At 42.5% G+C, this 22,687-nt stretch overlaps 1 protein-coding gene and 2 long non-coding RNA genes across 4 annotated transcripts in view; 1 reads left to right on the top strand and 2 right to left on the bottom strand.

Annotated features, from left to right (window-relative positions):
• Positions 1 to 1,259: 1,259 nt before the first annotated feature.
• On the top strand, positions 1,260 to 8,120 carry LOC136144338 (uncharacterized). 2 transcript variants are annotated; one of them, XR_010658526.1, is made up of 5 exons: positions 1,260 to 1,530; positions 1,730 to 1,950; positions 3,986 to 4,585; positions 5,312 to 5,422; positions 7,636 to 8,120. It is a non-coding gene; the product is annotated as an uncharacterized lncRNA (long non-coding RNA). The 2 variants fall into 2 exon arrangements; XR_010658525.1 differs by lacking the exon at positions 7,636 to 8,120 and having other exon boundaries at positions 1,262 to 1,530; positions 5,312 to 7,619.
• Positions 8,121 to 13,352: 5,232 nt separating this feature from the next.
• HMGB1 (high mobility group box 1) lies at positions 13,353 to 18,542 on the bottom strand. Its single transcript, XM_065901895.1, has 5 exons — positions 18,399 to 18,542; positions 16,042 to 16,205; positions 15,673 to 15,818; positions 15,036 to 15,210; positions 13,353 to 13,985 (listed from the first exon to the last, which is right to left on the bottom strand). The coding sequence occupies exons 2-5, from the start codon at positions 16,189 to 16,191 to the stop codon at positions 13,809 to 13,811; spliced, it is 648 nt and encodes a 215-aa protein (XP_065757967.1). The 5' UTR covers positions 16,192 to 16,205; positions 18,399 to 18,542; the 3' UTR covers positions 13,353 to 13,808.
• Positions 18,543 to 18,933: 391 nt separating this feature from the next.
• LOC136144299 (uncharacterized) overlaps positions 18,934 to 22,687 on the bottom strand; it is a 116,136-nt gene continuing 112,382 nt past the window's right edge. The window contains exons 2-3 of the long non-coding RNA XR_010658521.1: positions 21,555 to 21,612; positions 18,934 to 19,119 (exon numbers count right to left, since the gene is read on the bottom strand). This is a non-coding gene — a long non-coding RNA (uncharacterized lncRNA). The remainder of the gene's footprint in view (positions 19,120 to 21,554; positions 21,613 to 22,687) is intronic.

Below are 22,687 nucleotides of genomic sequence, written 5' to 3'. Positions count from 1 at the left end.
CCACGCAGTACCAGCTGAAATCTTAACATTTAGCTGATAAACGTTGACAGTTTTTGGTTGCACAATGAAAAACAAAAAGAAGAAAGATGAAAAGCTACTGTCACGGTCATTGGCAGCCGTTTCCTCTAACAATTATGGCGCTGTACACTCATTTCTTAATGGTGTCTTCTCTGTCCTTTGCACATAAAAGCTGAGAGAGGAGCTGAAACTACCCCCAGAAGTTCCCCCAGGACCAAGGCCAATCGTCAGAGCAGAATCTGGGCCAATCTGAGCAGTTGTGTTTTTTTCTTCCGCCCACTTACCTCAGGAGAGCAGTTTGTCTCCTTCCAAGGACCCGCCCACCCCCAGCAACGTCTGGGTGGGGTTCGGGCTCTGCCAGCAGCCCCCAGGCTCACTGCCTGGGTGGCACCGGCCGGGCTCCTGCCACCCAAGACAGGGCAACTTGACCTTGACCTTGGAAGGGACCGGAAGTTCTTCTGGCAGCAGGCACCAGGGAGGGGCTGGGGGGGAAGCGACCTGTCCCTTGGAAGGCAACTGTACCCAACTTCGAGAAGCGGGAGGACCCTGGGCTCCAACAACGCTCTGCACCCCCAGTGTCACCTCCCACTCTCCTTTGGGGGAGAAGAGCCTGGGGCTGGGGGCGACCAGGACCCATCCCTGTTTCAACCGCTTGTGGGCAGAGCAAGGGGTCCGTTTAAATTTCCTTCTAGGCGTCCTTCTTAAAAGACTGAACTTGTGGGAATCCCCTGGAAGTCCAGTGGTTAATAGGACCCGGCGCTCTCACTCCGGCCGTGCGTTCGATCCTTGGTCGGGGAACTAAGACCTTGCAAGACGCACGGTCAAAAAAACAAAACAATCAAACAAAAAGATATAAAAAGAAACTTGCCATGGTGCTGTCTAAATAAGACTTAGGTTTTCAAGTTTTAGGAGTGTGGCCAGAGGAGAATGTGAGTCCTGTCACTAGCAGGAAACTCAAGAGAAAAAATATTTTAAGGCGATGATGTCAAAAGGCTGAACGACTCTCTGGGGTCAGGCCAGGCACCGAGACCCCCGAGAGGTGGAGTCAGCTCTGCGCAGAGAGGGGGCCCGTCCCCCCTCACTTCGTGCAGAACAGGGGATCCCCGGTGCTGGCCGTCGTGGAGGCGAGCAGCGATCGGGCTCCTCCATAGCCCCGGGGCGCACGGTGCAGGGGGCTCCGCGCCGGCAAGGCGGCCTCGGTGGGCTCGGGGCGCTCCGCGCGGCGGCTCCCGGCCCGCGAGGCGGCGGCTGGCGCGCTTCCCGGCGGCTCCCGGCTGCAGCTGCCGAGCTATTTGCAGCCTCCACATCCTGAGAGCCGAGACCAGGCCGCTCCCCGGGGCGACTGGGAAGTGGGAGGCCAGGCGGGGCCTTCCTGGATCAGGAGTGGGGGCCAGGCAGTTCGGAAATAGCGACCTGCAGGGTCCGCAGGGGCTTCTGTTGGGGCTTCCCGGGGGAGTCCTGAGCCTCAGCCGCCCCCACGCCTCGTCAGAGCCCCAGAATGAGGGTCAGCAGGTGGGTGACCAACCCAGCTGGAAAATGAGCGAACTTCCCGCTGCAACGCCCCAGAGAGGCCTTTTCAGACGGTCCCCGCCCCCGCCCCGGCCCGGTTCTCCCACTTCCATCACTCACCTTTATCAGCATATCCTGAGCAGCATCCGAAGTGCTCTTTCTTACGTTGTTTGTTTACTTGTTCATTGTTGGCCTCCTCCAGGAACGTGCAGGCTCCTAGAAAGTCCCGTGGAAGACGACTGTCTGTTCCGCTGATCGCCGGTCTCCGGGCCAAGGAGGGGTGCCTGGCTCCTTTGTAAGAGAATGAAGGGATCCGGAAAGAGAGGCGGCCTGCTGAACTATCAACGAGCCGGATTTCTCACCTTTCCATTCCGAGGAGGTGTTGTCATCAAACTTTAGAGAGAAACTGGATTGATTTGGGGGGTAAGGAAGTTCATTCTCCCTGGCTTTATATATATTTTCCAACCCACTGCTAAATGTTAGTGGTCTTTAGTGTCTGTATGTGATGTATACCACTTGTCAGTATTTATTTAATGTAACCTATGTCATTTAAAGAAGGTTAAATTATAGGGTAACTAGAGAGCGACAATAATATAATTTAAGCACTATCATTTAGAGGAAGATTTCCACCCTAAAATTTGGTTAAAATACATTTGAGTCAGACACTGTTAAATTCATTGCACAAATTTTACTTTGTGACAGCTCCAACATAGTCTGTTGTATTTAATAAGAATTCCTGCCCATAAAAGAAGATTTAATGACATTAATGAAATTGCCTTTATGTATTAATGGAACCGAAGGAGGCTTAACTCTAAAACCGAATGTTCTTTAAACCTAAATATTTGATACTCAAGAAAATCAGCTGAGAAAAAACTTGTCGAAAGTGATAGGTTCTATCTGATAATGGTACCCACATCTGGAGATACTGTGAAAATAACTTTATGCAGTGAACAAATTAGTGTCCATTCTTCTCAAGGTCTCAGAGTTCATAACTAATTTTTTATACTTATAGTGAAATGTCCCCATTTTTTTTGCAAGCTTTATCCCAGATCCCTCTAGGCAACTGGGAGGTAGGGTATGTCAACCTAAATTTCTAGAAATTGTATCCTATATGGTATTAGAACCTATATGTTAGAATTTGTAGTTTGCCACAGGGGAGAAAATGAATTCACTCCCGAAGCACTTATTTAAGATTACAGATGTGATCCAGCAGTCAAAGGAGAATCCCCCGCCCTCCTCAGCCTTAGTAGAAAACCATCACCCCATCGTTTGAACGGAGTGACAAACAATTCTTTAATTTGAGTTGCATTCTGAGTGCCTCTCTTTTTAATGGAAAGTGGGAAATAGAAATCTTGTGCCAAAGAACTTGACTTGAAGGTCACGTGTCTAGACATAGGGAACTGGGAATCCAGCACCCCTGCCTGCAGATCTGGGGGGAGGCTGCCATAGTCCCACTGGGGATGTGCACTCACCCTAGAGGTGTTGGAGGTTCTGAGTAGCCCCTTCCAGGGGCCACAGGTACCCTGTTTCACTGGAGATTTGGGTCAGGAGAGGAAGGAACTAGGGGGATGGGCAGAATTCACCTGGGAGGAAAGGAGAAACTTGGGATGTCTCATCACAGATTTTACAGATCAGGGGTAAAGATCCCGAAGGGGTTCTTCAATACCTTGGACTCTTTCTCAAGGAAAGGACATTTGAGTTGTCTGCCCTATTTTTATCATTTTATCATGTTAGAAGTCATGCTAATTAGGTAGTGGGCCACCTACACACAGTAAAATCATATGTTGAATGGTACAGTATCTTATACTGTTAGCAGCCACATTTCAATGAATAAAATTTCTTTTAAAATTCTTTTATAAAAAAATTGAAAGACTTCTTTACACTGGGTGAAAACTTAGATTTCAAACCTAATTTTGATCAGCTTTATCATGAATACATTTTGTGAGTTTATTCCTTAAAAATCTTTCTCAGGCTCTCTCCTCTTCACTCTCTAAAGTGATACCAGATGGGTTTTATTTTGTTTTTAGCTAAAATTGGATCCTGGGAAAGAATCTAGTGTAGATGTAAGAAGATGACTGTCATCTGACAGTTTCCATTTCTTACCTAACTGACTCCCTCCCTGGATTTAAAAGAAACCAGAAACTTTATGGAGACCTGCATCCCCAAACCTTTGGGAGGAAGAATAACAGTTCTGTGTTTCCAAAAATTAGTAATAACTATTCCTTGTAAGTGGATTGCAGTGCAATCACAAAAGCCTGCGTATCTCTAGAAAAAAAGTTTCCAGATTTCCTTTCCCTGGAATGTGGCTCCAAAGAGGCTGTTTCATTGCAAAGAAGGTGCTTTGACTGGGTGCTCAGCAGGTCCCTAATAAGGCAGTGTCAATGGTTGTAAGCAAAGTTCCCTAGAACTATGGAGAGTATAGGCTCTCCATACCCATTAACAGGAGCTCCTGTTTAAGTTTTCGGCTGGTTACCCTGCTACCGTGGAGGCTGCCACCCTTGGCCCAATTGTCTGCTAACTTGCTGCCAACAAGTGACTGGAACAGCATCAGTCTCCCAAACACTATCCCAAGCTCCCGGGCAAGTCCACTTGTTTATCGCATGCTTTCCTCTTGGTTTACAGCTTTACATAAAAAGAACTAAAGCACATATTAAACTCTGTCATCAGCATTTATTCATTTTGTGGGTTATCCTTTCATCCTATTTGATGTTGGAGGCATGAAAGCTAATAAAGATATATTTTGAGGTTAACTTCTATTTGTTCTAGCGGTTTCTAAATAATTTTCCCATTTAGAAAATATATTTATAGTAAAACAAAAGAGAAATGTTTTTAATGATGTTTTAAAATTTGTTGTTATTATTGTTGTTTTTGGCTGCATCACGAGGCATGTGGGATCTTGGTTCCCCGATCAAGAACTGATCAAGAACTGTGTCCCCTGCACGGGGAGCACAGAGTCCCAACCACTGGACCATCAAGGAAGTCCCATTTTTATGATTTTTTTTAAGTGAGGTTTTAAATATTATTAATAACAGCCTACTAAGACTCCTTGGTTTTAAAGGTGAGAAAAAATTTTATTGGGCGTTAAAATGAAGACATAGCAAAAAAACAATAATAATAAAACTATACCTGTTGTTTTTTCCAAATCAGCTTGATTCTTAAGTGTTACTCTTTAAAAATTCTCAGGACCTTAACATTAAAAAAAAACAACCCTTCAAATATTAGATTTATAATAACCTATCTCTTATCTAATTTTTAAAAATAAAATCAATATTACTTCTAATGGTTCATTATAATTATCTGTAGAAGCTCAGTATATATAAATTCATGATATAAAGTTTTGCAATGTTGATCTCTGAAGTTTTGGTCCTTCTTTTAAAAGAAGTGAAAAATTTATATTACTTTTCAGGTTTGATCCATATAGTGTAAAATCCAATACTTATCAATGTATGAAATAAATTTCTATGGGACTGACTAGAAGATAATTTTTTTTATAATTAATCCAATTTTATGTTGACTTGTTGACCACTCTTTGATAAGACGTGTACTCCCTAGAAGAATTGTTGACCTGTGTCTCGGTGTTAAATCACATGTGAAAACACAGTTAACTGTATTTAAAGAAAATAATTCTGATACAAGTGACTAGTAAGTTTTGGAAATCATGTAGATTTTTATGAAGAATACAATTAGATCCAATGAAACGAAAAGCAAGAAGCTCTACTGGTTTTACAAAAATTTCAAAGTTTTTTCACCCATTCCAATTGATCCACACTTTCTCTTTTTGCAGTTCTGCAATTACTTGAATACAAAAGCACTTTCTGTTAATCTTCAACCTGAGAAGTAGTAAAATAACAGAAGCATAAAGGGGAATGGACATTTCAACCCAACGGCTCTCCAGGTTTTTCAGGCTTTTAATCTGCTTGCTTTTGAAGGCTTACCCCTTTCACAATTTCCCCCACTGCTTTATAGAATCTTAGAAATCATGAACCTACATATCTCTTATATGTAAAATTGTCTCAATAGCCTTTTAAAAAGTTAATACATTTGGGTGCAAACCTGCTCAAGGCAGCTTGGTTAAACCAAATTAATTGTTTCACTTCATTCAAAAACTGACTTCAAATTCATCCATTTAACTTTGAGGAATATGTATAACCTAACAAAATAATCATGGACACAAAAGTATGGGTATAAGAAAAGATGAGTCATCTTAGCCTTATTCAAAATACCTAAAAAAATCAATAAACAAGGTCCTTCCTACAGAAGGGAAGCACAGGGAACTTTATTCAATATCTCGTGATAAACCATAATGGAAAAGAATGTGAAAAAGAATCTATATGTATGTACGCATCACTTTGCTGCACAGCAGAAATTAATACAACATTGTAAATCAACTATACTTCAATAAAACTAAAAAATCAGAAACCACACAAATGTGTAATAAGATGGGATTGCTAGATAATTTATGGTATTTTTAAAGATTAATTTATTTGGCTGTGCCAGGCCTTAGTTGTGGCACATGAAATCTTCAACCTTTAGTTGTAGTATATAGGATCTAGTTCCCTGATCAGGGATTGAAGCTGGGCTCCCCGAATTGGGAGCTCAGAGTCTTGGCCACTGAACCCCATCAGGGAAGTCCTTCAGCAACATCAATTTAAAATACATTTGGCACAGAATGTATGATAGTTTACATTTACTCAGTGGAAAAACCATGGAGGCAGTAGAATTGATGCAATGCAGAGCACAATAAGAATATATGATGACAAAGTTAGTTTAAGAAAGATTGTTTTCAGTAAAAGTCATTTTCAAATAGAATGTTTGTAAATATGTTGCCATTTTTTTTTTTGTAAAACAAATATATATACAACAACCCAAAACAACCCAATTTGAAAATGGGCAAAGGGGACTTCCCTGGTAGTATAGCAGATAAGCATCCACCTGCCAATGCAGGTGACATAGGCGCGATCCCTAGCTCAGGAAGACTTCACATGCTGCGGAGCAGTTATGTCTGTGCGGCCACACCTCCTGAGCCTGTGCTCTGCAACAGAAGCCATGGCAATGGGAAGCCCATGCACCACAGTGAAGAGTAGTCCCTACTCTGCGACTAGAGAAAAAGCCTGAGCACAGTAACAAAAACCCAGGGCAACCAAAAAATAAGTAATTTTTTAAAAAATTGGCAAAGGACTTAAATTAGTTCTCCAAAGAGGTATGCAAATGGCCAATAAGAACATGAAAAAATGCTTAGTATCATTAGTCATCAAGAAAGAAAGAAAGTGAAGTTGCTCAGTCGTGTCTGACTCTTTGCAACCCTATGGACTGTAGCCTACCAGGCTCCTCTATCCATGGAATTTTCCAGGCAAGTAATACAAATCAATACCACAAGGAGATACACCCACTAGGATGGCTATCATAGATATATATGGAAAATAGGAAGTGTTGGTGAGGTTGTGGAGAAATTGGAATGCTTATCCTTTGCTAGAGGGAATGTAAAATGGTTCAGCTGCTGTAGAAGAGTCATCTTAGCCATCGTGGTCCCTCAAAAGATTAAACATAGAATTATCACGTGATTCAGTAATTCCACTCTTACATATGAACATGGAAAAGTGAAAATAGGTATTCAAAACAATACATGAACATGCATGTTCATAGCAGCACTGGTCAAGTGTCCATCAATGGATGAATGAATAAATGAATTGTGATATATACTGGCAATGGAATATTATTCAGCCACAAAAAGGAATGAAATACTGATACATACCACTATGTGGATGAACCTTGAGAAGCAATGCTCAGTGAAAGAAGCTAGACACAAAAGGTCACATATTGTACAGTTCCAGTTCCATTTATATGAAATACCCACAATAGGTAAATCCATGGAGATAATGCAGATTGGTTTTTGTCAAGGGGGAGGGGGGAATTGATGGTACAGGATTTCCTTTTGGGGTGATGAAAATGTTTGGAACTAGTGGTGGTGTTGCACAACACTGTGAATGTACTAAGTGCCATTGAATTGTTAATTTTATCTTATGAGAATCTCATCTCAGATTAAAAAAATAAATATATACACATATATTTTATTTATTAATCACATGTATATGTGTTGCATTTCCCAAGTGGTGCGAGTGGTAAAGAATCTGCCTGCCAATGCAAGAGATGCAAGAGATGCAGGTTTGAACGCTGGGTCAGAAAGATCCCCTGGAGGAGGGATTGGCAACAGGCTCCAGTATTCTTGCCTGGAGAATCCCACGGACAGAGGAGCCTGGTGGCTATGGTCCATAGGGTTGAGAAGAGTCAGACCCGACTGAAGCAACTTAGCACCAATATACATGTATGTATCATGTTATATATATATATAACTAGAAGGGCAAATAATATGTTAATTGTTTTTCTGGAATTGTAGAATTGTAGAATTTTCTGAAATTTCTAGAATTGTAGGTTTTTGGTTGCTTGGTTGTTTTCTTTCAATGAATGCAAATTTCATTCACAATAACAGTTTTTCAAAAGAGATTGCAGTGCACTGCAATCCTTCCTTCTTCTGGAGCTCGGCTGCAGTTCTAAGGACTCATAGCAGCACACATTCTTCTGGGGCTTCCCAGCCCTTTAGGATCAGGCAGCTTATCACTTTCTACATGATTGACAGTATTTTAGTTTTGTTTTGCCTGCAAGTTTCCTGAGTCCAAGTAAACAGAAGGAGGAAGACCAGAGAGGAATCACAGCAGTATGCTGACTTGCTGAAACATCCACAATCCACAATCGTAGCCAAGACAGGGGAACCCAGACAGAAAAAGGAGAGTTAGGGAGGAAGGCTTCCAGCTGTGGCAACCCCCACCCCTGCCCCGCCCCGTTACTGTCCTTACAGGGAAGGGGAAGAAACTCGTAAATTTTTTGCACCTGCTCTTAGTCTGGTGATGCTAGATTGTTTTGATACTGCTTTTGGTCCCTGAGCCAGCCTTTGAATTTTGGTGGGCCTCTATCGACTCACTGCTCTGTGCAAATGCATCGGCTGGACTCCAAGAGCCTAGAGCCTTTCACTTCTAATGTGCTAGGACCCTACACTGGCACTATGCTTTACTCTTTGTTGTCATTCAGTCGGTAAGTCGTGCCTGACTCTGCAACCCCATGTACTGTAGCCCACCAGTCTCCCCTGTCCTTCACCATTTCCCAGAGTTTGCTCAGATTCATGTCCATTGAGTCAGTGATGCTATCCAATCATCTCATCCTCTGTCGACCTCTTCTTTTGTCTTCACTCTTTCCCAACGTCAGGGTCTTTTCCAGTGAGTTGGTTCTTCATATCAGGTGGCCAAAGTATTGGAGCTTCAGCATCAGTTCTTCCAATGAATTTTCAGAGTTGATTTCCTGTAGGACTGACTGGTTTGATCTCTTTGCATTCCCAAAGCAATGACACCTCTTCTTCCTCTTGTGAAAAAAAAAAAAAAAAAAGACTTCTCAGCCTGTGTGTCTAGTCCACTCACCATGCCCAAATCCCAGCCAGGTGGGCTCCAAGTGGCAGAGCAAGACTTGAGGTTCCCTGAAATTTAGGCCGGTGAGTAGGGAGGGGGCTTCCATGTCCTTGCTCTGAACAGCTCCAAGTTCTTACGTACAGCTCACCCCCAGCCCATGCTTGTTTGCTTTAGGACTTTTCTTACCTGCTTATGTTCAGAACACCTTATAGGATGATCCCTAGTTGAAACCCAGTGAAGAAAATGTATGATAAAGCTTGTAATTAGAGATTCTATGTAATTCTAAGGAACTAGGTTTAATTCCACTTTAAAGTCTATTAATACAATTGCACTTATAAATGCATTTGCAGTATGCTGTTTTCCTAAAGTACCATCTCCAGCAAGGAGGTGAAGCAGTGGTCATTTTATCCCAATTAAGGCAGAGCCTCAATATCCATTCCTGTTTTCCAAATAACCTGTCATCTCCTAATGCCCAGAATCTGGCCCACACAATCCTTGACTGTACTTTTCTCCAAAACTATTGATTGCAGCTTCTGTAAAGATTGACACACAATCTCTGCTAGAAAAATCCCTCCCCAGGTAAAGCTCCTGGATCCAAAATGCCAAAATAGAAGCTCATTTTCACACAATGAATTCATTATTGCAGTAACTTTATAGAGAGATAATTTGTTCAGTAGTTTAAACAGTCTAAATAGTCAACCCAAGGATCTCTCATGTCTGATTCTACCTCCTTGTGTTTGGGTGGCTCTGAACAAATGACAGTATTTCAGTATTTTAATTTCTCATCTTTTAAAAATGAAGAGCCTGTAAATCAATTATCCTTCAATTTAAAAAATAAAAAAAAATAATGCAACAAGAAAAGTCATTTCACAGTCAAAGAATAATCAGTAAAAAAAAAAATCTTGATTTATCTTAGAAATCATTGCTAAAAACTTTCACTATAAGGATAGCCTTGGGGAAGGGGTCATTTTGTGTTTCTGTCAAATTTTAAATGCACATATCTTGACTCAGCAATTCTGCTTCAAGGTGTACACTGTGGTAGTTAGGAATAGCAAAAAATATCGAACATGAATGACCATCAGTAATTATCAAATGTATTATGGAAACATCATACCATGGAATGTCACTTGTGTGTTTGAATTGTGTGCCTGAAGAGAAAAAAAAAAGTACAGGAGTCTCTTTAACCCTTTTTCACTGATTTTCTCACCACTGTTGATTGGCTTTCATTCTCTGCATCCTAGATCCTACCATTGTTCAAGCTGCCGTAATTCCTCATATTATTCTGGATCTGTACTACTACTTCCTCCTTTTCAGCCAGTTACATACACAGTCCAAACCAATGACATGACTCAGGTTTCCCTGGTGGCTCAGATAGTAAAGCATCTGCCTACAATGGAGACCTGGATTTGATCCCTGGGTTAGGAAGTTCCCCTGGAAAAGGGAATGGCTACTTACTCCAGTATTCTTGCCTAGAGAAACCTATGGACAGAGGAGCCTAGTAGGCTACAATTCATGGGGTGGCAGAGTCAGACACTGAGTGACGTTCACTTTTACTGGTAGCTTTGATTCCAGACCAAAACCTACTAGAAGGTGGGGGCATAGTCTAAGTATGGCCCATTAAACTATGCCTGTCATCCCATGTCCTGCGCCAGGGTGTATGGTTAAATAGCAGTGTTCCTAGAGCAGAGCCACGTCTTGCCTTGTTACTCCAGGGAGCAACTTGGCTTAGACCCAGGGAACTTCCCAAGTTCTGGCAAGTGTTAGCACCGTTCATGTCTTCACTGTAACAAGCGGGCAAGTGAACTAGCTTGCATCTCTTGTTGCATAGATATCCAGAGTTTCCTAGCTTTTGTTTTAAAAGCATTTCAAGAGTCAATTTATAGAAAATGACAGTGCATCAACGTGAAAATTTTAAATAACATCACTTACCAGGCTAGTTAGTAGCCAATGGTTCACACTTGAGCAGCAGTTAATCCCAAAATTTCAACTGTAATGGATCTGTGCTAATTTATAGTGATACCATCCTATGCAAAAAGTACCTGGCAGGTATTGAAAGAGGTATTTCAGGCCCTTTCAGAAGGTGTTAGACTGAACAGACCTAAATTTGAACTTCTGTCATAGTTTATATGATGCCAAGCAAGGGAGTTGCCCACACTTTCCATTCAGAGATTTCCATCTTGTATTTCCAGTACATCTTCAATATAGCTGGATACTACCCTAAAGTCTAACAATACTGAGAAAATCCCCCAGGCCATGAAGTATTTGCTGAACATCTGTCACTCAGGCACTTTTCATCTTTATCATTTGAGTCTTACCCCTGTGGTGCACAGGACACAATTTCCAGATTAAGAAAAATAACAGCAGGTATCAGTAACTGATAGCAAGACCACAAGGACAATTATAGTAACTAACCAGCCAACAGCTCCCAACCTTCAGGAAAACAATTACTTTTTAAATCAGTATGCCAATTTTGTTATTGATTTTTAAAATGCAGAAAATACTATACTGTTTGATCTGATGTGAAGAAAATCTTTATAGCTCATAGTGCTCTATTTCTAAACACTGAAATAGTTCCTCTGCATTAACTTTTAAAAACTATCTCCAGTTAAACAAGGGTTTTCCACTAAATTATCTAAATTGCTTCCTACCTTCATTTACTTGAGTTTTGGATACCCAAGCTTCAGGGTGTACTTTTGAATACTGAAGAGTTAGTATGTCTGAAGATTGAAGAGGGTTTTTGTCCCTGTCTTCTTGTCAAGACCTGAACCTGAAAAAAATCTGTGTTCCCATTCTCAACATCTTCTGCCACATAACACCCACTGAAGTTCCTCGGGGCAGAATTTATCCATTTAGGATCACCAGTAGCAACAATTTCTATAGCTATAGGAAACTTGCATGTAAATCAGAGATAATGCCTTGTTCCTCTTGACCAAATATTTGATAAATTTCAACAATTTCAGTCTTCCTTTGTTGTCCTCTCCTTTAGCTTAGAAAAGGGTAAATTTATAATCACTATTCTGCTTTTTACTTACATGTGCCTTGCTTTGTAAAACTATCTTAATTCAGTAGTCTGAAAACAAAATTAGTTTTTTCCTAATGTATAGATATAGCAGCCTGAGAACACATGGAATGTCTCATGAAAATCTTTTTTTATCAGCCCATTAACCTATTTATAAGGGTGAAGTGAGTATTTTTAAAGGGATAAACTTTGGCAGCCCTTACACTTAAAGGATGTTGCTAAGAGGTATTAAGATAAAATATGTATGTAACAAAAATCTTAAGTGAAAGCCATTTAACTAATATTTAAAACCTCTGCAATTATTAGTTTATTAGTATCATCCAGGACTCAGATGTTCAGTATTCCTCCTGAAATTACATAAACAAATGCAAATGGAAAGAATCCAAGTCAAAATTATATAACAAAACAGCACTCCATCACAAAAGCGTGTAAAATTACAAGAACGCTATTTTAAAACACTGGCACTTTAAGAGAACAATAATCTCAAAAACCACAAAATTGCCAAATTGTTCCCTATAACTGCTAAGCAGATAAACATATGACCCTAATGAATGAGCTGGAGTTTTGTAAAAGTCAAATTCAAATAAATCAGTTAATTCATACTGAGATACAAAGCGTCTTCCTCCCTTGTCTACTTAATTTATAAAGGGGCAAAGCATAATACAGGAAGATATATACCTGATTTAAAATGTGGTATATAACTTTAAAAGTTGGCCCAATTAATTAAAAATACCTTTAACCAAGGGTCTCAAGTTTCCTAAACAATCTCTACTTGGATAAACAGGAGAAGACATTTACAGCCAGCACTTTTTTCCCAGAGCCTTTGCTGGGACAATCATAGACAAAAAAACAATATGGCAGTCTTGTATTTTATGCTCACGCTTTTGGGGATACATTCTCAGGTCTTTAAACGTGGGAACTGCAAATATAACTGCCATTACATGGTAATGGGAGTTAAAGAGTGTAGAGTCCTCATGTAAAGATTAGAACATACTTTTCTATTAGTCCTTCAAGGACAGACTTTCAAAATGTTTGATTCTAATAATCCCGTGCTGTGAGTAGATTGGTTACTCTTCACTTGGTAAATGTAACTGGGCTATGTGAAATCCACTATCAACTGGTCAAGATTTAAGTTTCAGTTATGGATGAAAACTGTCTCAATTCAACTTTTATTACCCTCATCATGGGTATGCAGGGTGCGCAGACAAAAGCTTTTTATTATCAGCTAACTATATGAAAGATAAACAGTGTGATAATTCGTGTGATCCAAAATGGGCAAAAGCAAAAGACTAGCTTCCCCTTAAGAAAAATTTTCAGACCTATGAAAAGGACAACAATACTAATAAAAAAAATTGTATTTACTTAGAAGCATTCAGAATGTCAACAAAACAGCTGCAACTTTTTTTCTTTTTCTTTTGCAATTACAGAGTGGTATTCAGTTAACAGAACAACAATTATTCGTATAAGCTGCATCAGAGACAACTGAAGATGAAAAAACTACCATCCCCATATATAACTAATTTGTGCTGTGCACCAACAAGAACCTGCTTTAAATTTCCATGCCAATTTACAACCCCCATACTGTACCAGGCAAGGTTAGTGGCTATTGAAAATACCACCAGGACAGGGCTATCTAAAGACACATTCGGTAGTGTGTTAACTATACAAAAAAAGACACTGTACAGTTTAAAAACAAATCTTACACAGCCTTACATTTCAATTTTTTTTCTTTAAAAGGAGTGAGTTGTGTACAGGGGGGTTAAATGCTTTATAGACAAGAAAAAAAAAAAAACTGCGCTAGAACCAACTTATTCATCATCATCATCTTCTTCCTCCTCCTCATCCTCTTCATCTTCTTCCTCCTCCTCATCCTCTTCATCTTCCTCATCTTCCTCCTCTTCCTTCTTTTTCTTGCTTTTTTCGGCCTTAACAACTCCCTTTTTTGCTGCATCAGGCTTCCCTTTAGCTCGGTATGCAGCAATATCCTTCCAAAAGAAAGGCAGGAAGAAAATGGGACGAAAGACAAAACAGTTAAGTAACGGGAGAAATAAAAGTAACATGGCAAAGCTTTATGGAAAAAACAAGGACTCGGATACACTAAAATACCATATACCTGCAGATTCACACCAACTTGGACTTTCACAAAGTCATAAAAATATTATGAGATAACTATAAATAATCCAAAGCTCATGGTATGACACTAATATTTGCATTGCTATGCCTCACTGAAGTACAACTATGTACCACATCCAAACTTTAGTTTATTAAAACTAGAATGTAGAGACTGATTAAAGGGTAGACACTGCCACCTTCTGAATGCAAAAAAGCATTCTACAGGTTTATACTGACAGACCCTAATCCATAACAGGAAATCTTTCCTTAAAAAAAAAAAAAAGTTATCTGCCACCAAGCATGCAATTAGGTTCAGAAACATCTAGAAATGGATGTATTTCTCCAGAATGACTAAATAACCTAAAATCTAACTTTATTTAATATTTCAATTAAAAGTATAAGGGGGGGTTATAGCTTTTTCTTGTATCAATTTACTGTACAGATTAAAATATTTTAAACTTTCTAACTTAGTCAAGTTTTTTTTTTTTTTTAATATAAGGGAGAGAACATAAGTGTTTCAGGGTGTTTATGAACAATATAGATCTGTATTACTTGGGCCATCCTATTTTTATGCTGTGTGCCTGATCATTTAAAATAATGACATTATTTGACTCAAAGTGACTACCAGAATTTTCATAAATTCACATGTTGGAGAATAACAAAACCAGCTTAAGTGTATATGGCCCTTGCCCAAGACAAATTATGTTAAGTCAAACAACTTTAACAACTTTATTTGATCTACATTCTTTGAAAGATGGAAAGGGACTTGCAGACTACAGCTAATGGTGCACTGAAAAGTTGCTATACTCAAAACTGCATCACACCTATTGGAAATCACAAAATAATAAATTAAGATACAGTACCAAGTACAGTTGTTCATCTAACGTACTCTTTTACCACTACACCAAACCCGCACTGCTTACCTTTTCATACTTTTCCTTCAGCTTAGCAGCCTTCTTCTCATAAGGCTGCTTGTCATCCGCAGCAGTGTTATTCCACATCTCTCCCAGTTTCTTTGCAACATCACCAATAGACAGGCCAGGATGTTCGCCTTTGATTTTTGGACGATACTCAGAACAAAACAAGAAAAAGGCCGAACTAAAAGGAGAGATTTAAGTTTAGAATTGCAAGTTTACCAACAACTGTGTTGTACTGCTATATAAAAGCAGCTTTTAATTTCTACCACATATTTGACAGAGTATAATGTTAAAAAATGCCAAATATCCCTCACTAAACTTAATTTACACAATTATTTTAACTTACAACATTACTAGTTGAACATATACTATTTATTAGTGTTCCAAATGAACATTCTGCAATTACTCTTATGATTTCTCAAGAAACAAAAAAGAATCAAAATGACATTTAGGAGACATATTGGGTGAGGTCAGTATCTCTAATTCCATTCCACTGCCACCCAACAGAAAAAAATATATTGAAATATACCAATACCAGTTAGCTAAGAAACTTTGATTACAGAATGGAGATCCACAGGGTGGCTTGCTATATTTGTCTACTATAAAATACTTCTTGAAAAATCAAAACAGGCAAGATACTTACGGAGGCCTCTTGGGTGCATTGGGATCCTTGAACTTCTTTTTTGTTTCCCCTTTAGGAGGGATATAAGTTTTCATTTCTCTTTCATAACGGGCCTTGTCCGCCTTTGCCATGTCTTCAAATTTTCCTTTCTCTTTAGCAGACATGGTCTATAAAAAAAAATTTGTAAACTTAAATCAGTTAACAAAATTTTAACCAGTTGTGAAGTATGGAAATGAATAAAATCAGTATCCTTTGCAAAATATTTAGTAACCTGTTCCAACATCAACACCCACATTATGCAAATTGTACCGAGGCTTTAAAAAAAAAAAAAAAAACCCAATTTGGAATTCAGCCTTTATTACCTACTCAGTAGGTTTTCAGCCCTCTTACCTTCCACCTCTCTGAGCACTTCTTAGAAAACTCTGAGAAGTTGACTGAAGCATCCGGGTGCTTCTTCTTGTGCTCCTCCCGGCAAGTTTGCACAAAGAATGCATATGATGACATTTTGCCTCTCGGCTTCTTAGGATCTCCTTTGCCCATGTTTAATTATTTATCTTAAAAAATAAAAAAACACAAGTTTAATGTTAACAGTGAAATTTATGGCACCAAAGTGCACTCTAGCTTCTTGGGGAGTCAATGAACAGCATGGCACTGGTTATTAAACACGGCATTGGCATTAACCCCTCACAATATCAAAGAAAAGATCAGGGATCGAACAAATTCCTAGAAGAGTCTGCACCAACCCAATAAATGGTCCTTCAGTGGGACCTTAAAAAAAGTGTGGACACAATGGTACGCTCATACCGTATTTGTCACCTATCTCCCTGCATCTGTTTTGAATGTAGTACCCAAGCGGTCATTAAAAAAATTTTTTTTCATGTAAAAAACTATTATTAATCAACAAACCCAAAGGTCAGAAAGGAACGCTGCCGATTCATGCAGCTACGTAAGGAGTAGGTAAGAGCCAAAGTTGAGTAGACCTTTCCGGATTACGGGCCAGATTCCCCACTCGTCTAAAGTTTTCCCCATGATTGCTTTAAAATATTCTCTTCTCGGCACAAAACTTTGCCGGGAGGAGGGAGCCGTGGAAGCAGCAGCTCGGACCCAGGCTGGGGGTGGGGTGGGGGGGGTGGCGGTGCTATTTGCGCGGCTGCCACCGCCAGGCAGCCTCGCTTCCTATCGTTTTGGCCCCGAGATGTATTTCGGTTCTGACTAAACACGTCCGGTCTGAAGTTTCTTCGAGTAAACAAGGATGAGGGACAAAAGCCACTCCTGCTCGTGGCTCGGGCTGCCCCCCGCCCCCACTCGGAGAGTGTATATATATATATTTTCAAGCCCTGAAAAGTTGGGGCGCAGCGCGGGGCGGGTTCCGCACCCCTTCCCGCCACCGGGGCCCCCCTACTCCCGCCCGCCCGCCAACTTCGGGGCCGCGCGCGGGGAGGCCGCCCCCCCCCCGAGGCGAGGGGGGGCGGCGACCGGGCCTCCAGGCCCGGCTCCCCGCGCGCGGGGCCCGCCACGTGCGCCCGCGCCCCGCGCAGGCCCGCCGGCCTCCCCCATTTTGTCGGCTCGGCGGAGGGAACAGCCCCGCTCGAAATGGGGGCTGGCTCCGCCCGCGGCCGCCGGGGCCGGCGCGCACGGAATGGCCGCTGCGCGTCTTCCCCGCCTGCGCCGCCGCCGCCGCGAGGGCGAGCGAGAGAATATGGCTCCTTCCCTTTGTGTGTGTATGTGTGTGAGTGTGTGCGCGAGAGTGAGTGTGCGAGAGTGTGAGTGCGAGCGCCGGCGGGCGGGGTGCGCGGCGCGCTCTGGCGCACACACTCGGCCATGACGGCCGGGGGGAGGGGCGGGGGGCGCGCGGCCGGACCCTCCCCCTCCCCCGACCGCGGTGTCTGTGTGTGAGGGGGGGGCCTCCACCTCGGGAGGCGCCCCCGGCCCGCCGCTCCCCGTCTCCCTCCGCGCGGCCCGCCGCCCCCGCACACGGGGGGACGCGGGGCTGGCAGAAGAGGAAAAAAAAAAAGTTGCCTCGGAACTGCTGCGCCCAGCTTCCCCCCCGCCCGCGCCCGCCCGCCCGCCTTGTTTTCTCTCCAGCCAGCAGCGCCGGGCCGAGTCAGCCATGTTATCCAGCGAGCGCCGCGGCGCCGCTCCCCCCCGCCGCCCGGCCGCCCGGCCGCCGCGCCCGGCCCCAGGCTCGGGCTCAGGCCAGCGGGCCCGGCCCCGCGCCGCCGCCCCCGGCCCCGGCCCCGCGCCGCCACCCGCCCGCAGCGCCCGCCCGCCCGCCCGCGCTCGCTCGCTCGCCGCCGGCGCCCGGCTCTGCGGCGGCCAATGCAGCCGTGAAGCGCCGCCCGCCCGCCCGGCGGCCCGCCGCCCCCCGCGCACGCCGGTCGCCCGAACGCTCGGCCCTGGGGGTTCGAAAACACGTTAAAAAAATTTTTTTTAATGGAAAAAAAAATTTTTTTTTTTTTTTTTTTTTTTGCGCCAGTCAGCGCGGACGCCGCCGGGGGTGGAAACTCGCGGGGCTCGGGGCTCGCGGCGCCTCAGGCGGCCCCGGGGGCCGGGGCTTCGGCGCGGGGCAGGGCTCCCGGCGCCCGAGGGGAGGCTCGCTCCGTGCGCAGTTTCCCCCCACGGTCCCCCCTCATTTGCCTTTGTGTGGATCCTGACCCGCCGGCTCCCGGCCGCGGGGATCCGGCCGCCGCGCGGGCTGAGGAGCTGCCGGAGGCGCTCTCCCCGCCGCGGCGCTGCCCCGGACTCACCCTCCGCGAGGCACAGAGTCGCCCAGTGCCCGTCCGGCTCTCACTTGCCCCGGCGCTGTCTCTATGGAGCTCAATGTACTGCAATGGCTGTGAGAGCGGGAGCCAGACGCAGCCTCCTCACTCTCTCCGCTCTGTAACATTACTCTCCAGCCAGCGCCGCGCCTATTGGCTACCGCCAACTCACGGGGCTCGCTCATTGGCCCGATACCTCCCATTGTCCTGACCAGAGCCCGCCTGCTATTGGCTGTCTCCGGGGACACGTCATCAAGGATTGAAACAGCGCGCAAATCTGAATGTGTGTGTGTGCCGGGCAGAGAGGCTGAGGCGGGAGAGGCAGAGGCAGAGGCAGCAGCTGCTACGGGAAAGCAGAGCTCTATGGTGTATGTGTGCATGTGTCTAACCCAAGCCAGCCCCACACCCGAGCGGCCGCCGGAGCGAAAAGGGCCTGACTTTTCCACAAGTGTCTCCAACTCCTCAGGCAAAAGAGACACCCACAGACCTCCCCCCCCCTTTCTCACCCCAAACTCACTTCCACAGCCGTTGAGATAAGAGGCCCCAGACTTTTAACAGACCTTCAAAAGTGAGAGCGACACGATGAGATCACGGTCCCCGAAAACCGGGGTTTCTGTTTGTGCAGAGGGGCGAAGGCAGCCAAGATTCGAACTTCTCAACCACATATGGTTGCATTACACTTTAGATCTCTGGAAAGTCAGGGCTTTTCCTATAAGAAAGTGACAATGATCCAGTCAGTCACTTTTAAAACACCCCTTTTCTGGGCTCTTAAGCCCGTACTGTCAGGTTTGCAGAGCAGCTGAAATCTTGAGTCACCCAACAGGCATTTAGTTTCATCCTTTTTCTTGGTTTGCTCGAATTTCACAGCTTGTCTGGAACTTTTTATTTAAATACAAAGCCCTGTCTTAACTTCCTGGAAATCAAACGATTCTTCCATGAAATTAAAGCACAGCCACTTCATTTCGATACGGGGTACTCTAGCAGGAAATGATTGGGAGGGCCTGCTAGAATTAGCAAATTCATTAGAGACCACATTTTTAACTGTTGGGCTGTTTTATTTGACTTGGTGTGGATTACTATGATAATCAAACGAATCCTTGTGATGCTATCTTTCCTTCCCATCGAACCACTTAGTGCATCCATGTAACTGCTCTAGGGTTACAGGAGTTGTAGGTATATTGTTACCCGGAGGATTAGATGGAGGCAGAGAGTGCCCATGCCCAAATCCATAGGCTGTGGCTTTCCTAACCCACCAAGTTGCCTGGTTTTAACAGACAAACTTACATTATGTCTGTGAGGAAAATGTGCGGGCTCTAATAGCCAGTTCTGGAGACCATACGGTTATATCAGCCCTTTATGAAACTATTATCTATTGCTCTCTAGCCTGAGCAGACCACACCCCTATTCAGTTACAACAGACTTCCCTTTTTTTCACTCTCGAGTGGTATGTTTATACACTTCTAAACCCACCAGCCAATTCCTCCAAATTTAACGGACCAAAGTTAAATCAATTTATTGTTAATTTTTTTTCATATATCCCATGTAAACATCCACAACATGTTTTCTCAAATTTATTAAGCTACATGAGAACAGACAGAGAGATAACCTCTCCTGACTATGATTTTAATGCTTACTCCTTAAAAAAATATATATACATAATTGGTATCAGGGTTTATAGTCTTGGTGAGTGGACAATGCATGCTATATGAACATGAAAAGAAATAATATTAAAAATATATAAACTAATATAATGTTCTTAAAGTCATTGGTGTTTAAAAAAGCAAACATCTAAAGTTAACTTTTATACTGTTTTACACATATATGCTCTTCACTTCCCTCTATTAATCTAATTTTATGCTTTATTTAAATCTAGGTTATTTTAATTCTGTTTTATCTTCTCAGTGACTATATTACAAAATATTCATGAGAATGATTACACTTTAAATGGCATCCATGATGTCAAAATTTGACTATTACTTGAAGATTGTACTATCAGTATTTTCCAGGAGCAATGTTGGGTTTGCTCTGGATCAACCACTTTTTTAGATGCTTTTACCAGTTATTTCTAATAGCTTACTCCTTCCAGGGTCAGTTTATGGTCACAAAACAACAAGAGAACAATGGGCCCAACACAGGTTTCTATTTCAGCAGGATGCTATGGTAAGTAACAGGCACTGGATTTAAATATCAATAGACCTGGGTTCAAATCCTTGCTCTGCTACTTACTAGCTCTATAATCTCAGACAAGTTGTTTTGTTTTTTTTTTAAACTTTGTGCTTCAAATCTTTCAGCTATAAAATGGAAGTTATCACTAAGTGGTTGTAAAGATTAAACTTATTTTTCGAAGATTTAAGATTATGCTGACCTCTTTAAATTCATGACTTAGAAAAACTCAAGTGCAATTAGCCTTGAGTTTTCTTCATATTTTCATTTTATATGAAGACAATGGTTGCAAATTAAGCTTTAAAAAAAAATTCTGTCCTCAAACAGTATTATTCCTCATTCAGTCTAGTGATAGTTGCTTCATTTACTCCCAATGTATATTGGGGCCATGTCACAAAGAAGGATATTAAGACCTCCACTTACCTCCACTTGCACATTTCTCATATTTGCTTTCTGTGATACAAAGGGAGGAACATAAAAAGGAGAAAAACTTTCGAGTAAACCCTACAACTTCCAGCGCTAGCCCTGCAACTTTAACGTTCACTTATTTATGATATTAGACCCTCTCCTTCAATGTGAATCATCAGTTACAAACTGGCATATATTTTACTTTAGGGTTATTGAGGGTTTTATCCTAACTTACAGAGTTACCTAATTTAAAAAGCTTGATCACTCTCTCCATGCCCAATTTAGGCAACTGAATTTCATATCTTCATTAACGTAATTTATGCCCTTCCTGGAGTCGGCCTCTAAGATAGGTGAAGTGCCTCTCTTTTGGGATCCCATAATATTCTGTTCATTAACTACTATGCTCACAATTGTAGTTATCCAGTTATGTGTCTGTTTGTCCCACTGCACAGCACCCCTTATAGGCAGGAATTTTATTTTTGCATCCCAAGCACCTAGCAGGGTGCCTGCCATATAGCAGGCACTAAATAACATCTACTGAAGAAATGAATTAATACCTGAAAGAGTACTTACTGCAGATTATTGTTTTAATCTTCCTCTTCCATCATTGGAGATAAACATTGGGGTATTTCTAAATCAGAAGGCAGGAAAATAGAATAATTAGTAATAAGCACATCTTAGGATACTAATATTGAGGATAGATGTCAATTGCACCTCGTTCTTATAACTTAAAAAGAGGAAGATAGAGTTGGGGGCTGGAGGGAATTGCAAATATAGACAGACACATGTATTTGTACTATTTACCAGCTCCCAACTAGGCCAAGGTTATTCCTAGTTGGATACAATGAACTATGGCAAGCCAAATAAGAATTTATCACAGAAAACTGCAAGAATGTCTGCCCAAAGGTTGCTTCCAATGGGCATTTGAAACTTAACTCTAATGTAAAAAAAAAAAAAACAAAAAAAAAAGCAGACGGGGGCTCTGGGTGTTTGGCTGCAGGATATTGATTCCTCCCCATACAATGAATCCTAAAGTCAAGCTATATGAATTCTCCTGTTGTCTGTCCTTCTCAAAAAGGGCTGGTTTCTGAAAAGGAGGAGAAACAGTAAACCAAAATGTCTGAGGAGGTCAACCATACTAAGGATCCTGTACACTTAAAACCTTTTTTTTTTTTTTTTGGGTGCTGACAATAAAGCGGAGAATTCAGGAAGAGAAAACAGCACAGACCGTGCACTAGGACACTGAGTCCCACCCCGTGTGGCCCCTGGCAGCCAGGAAGGTGTGCTTATTTCCCCAACCCTTGCTGAGGGACAGTGATGCCTTATCTCACGTGTGGGGATGTTACAGGATTAAACACATGGGCCACAAGAAAGACCCAGGGAAGGCAGAGGAGTGGTGTTACTCTATCTGTTGGCGAGCATATAAGGGAAACTTCGGCTGCTTAACTACTTCTGCCTTGGCCCAAGTCTTCTGTCCCAATGTGGCTTGCAGGTGGGGAAATTAGTGGTTTCAGCTGTGGGTAGATAGGTGGCTACGCAAAGAAAAAAAAAAACCAACAACAACAAAACAAAACGGTATGTAAGCAAATTTTTTTGTGTGTTAGGGGGGCATGCTGGGCAGCTTGCAGGATCCTAGTTCCCCAACCAGGATTGAACCCAGGCCCTCGGCAGTGAAAGCAATGGAGTCCTAACCACTGGGCTGCCAG

Source organism: Muntiacus reevesi, chromosome 11 (genome assembly GCF_963930625.1).
Source record: "Muntiacus reevesi chromosome 11, mMunRee1.1, whole genome shotgun sequence".
In the NCBI taxonomy this organism is placed as follows: Eukaryota; Metazoa; Chordata; class Mammalia; order Artiodactyla; family Cervidae; genus Muntiacus; species Muntiacus reevesi.
This window is presented reverse-complemented; position numbering and strand designations above follow the sequence as displayed.

What these genes read in the sequence shown, in the direction of transcription:
- HMGB1 (XM_065901895.1), bottom strand. Translation starts at nt 16,191, where the DNA reads ATGGGCAAAGGAGATCCTAAGAAGCCGAGAGGCAAAATGTCATCATAT. An exon ending in AGTGCTCAGAGAGGTGGAAG is followed by an intron (nt 15,819 to 16,041) that starts GTAAGAGGGCTG and finishes TTTTTTTTATAG; the next exon opens with ACCATGTCTGCTAAAGAGAA. An exon ending in TGAAGGAAAAGTATGAAAAG is followed by an intron (nt 13,986 to 15,035) that starts GTAAGCAGTGCG and finishes TTCTTTTGGAAG; the next exon opens with GATATTGCTGCATACCGAGC.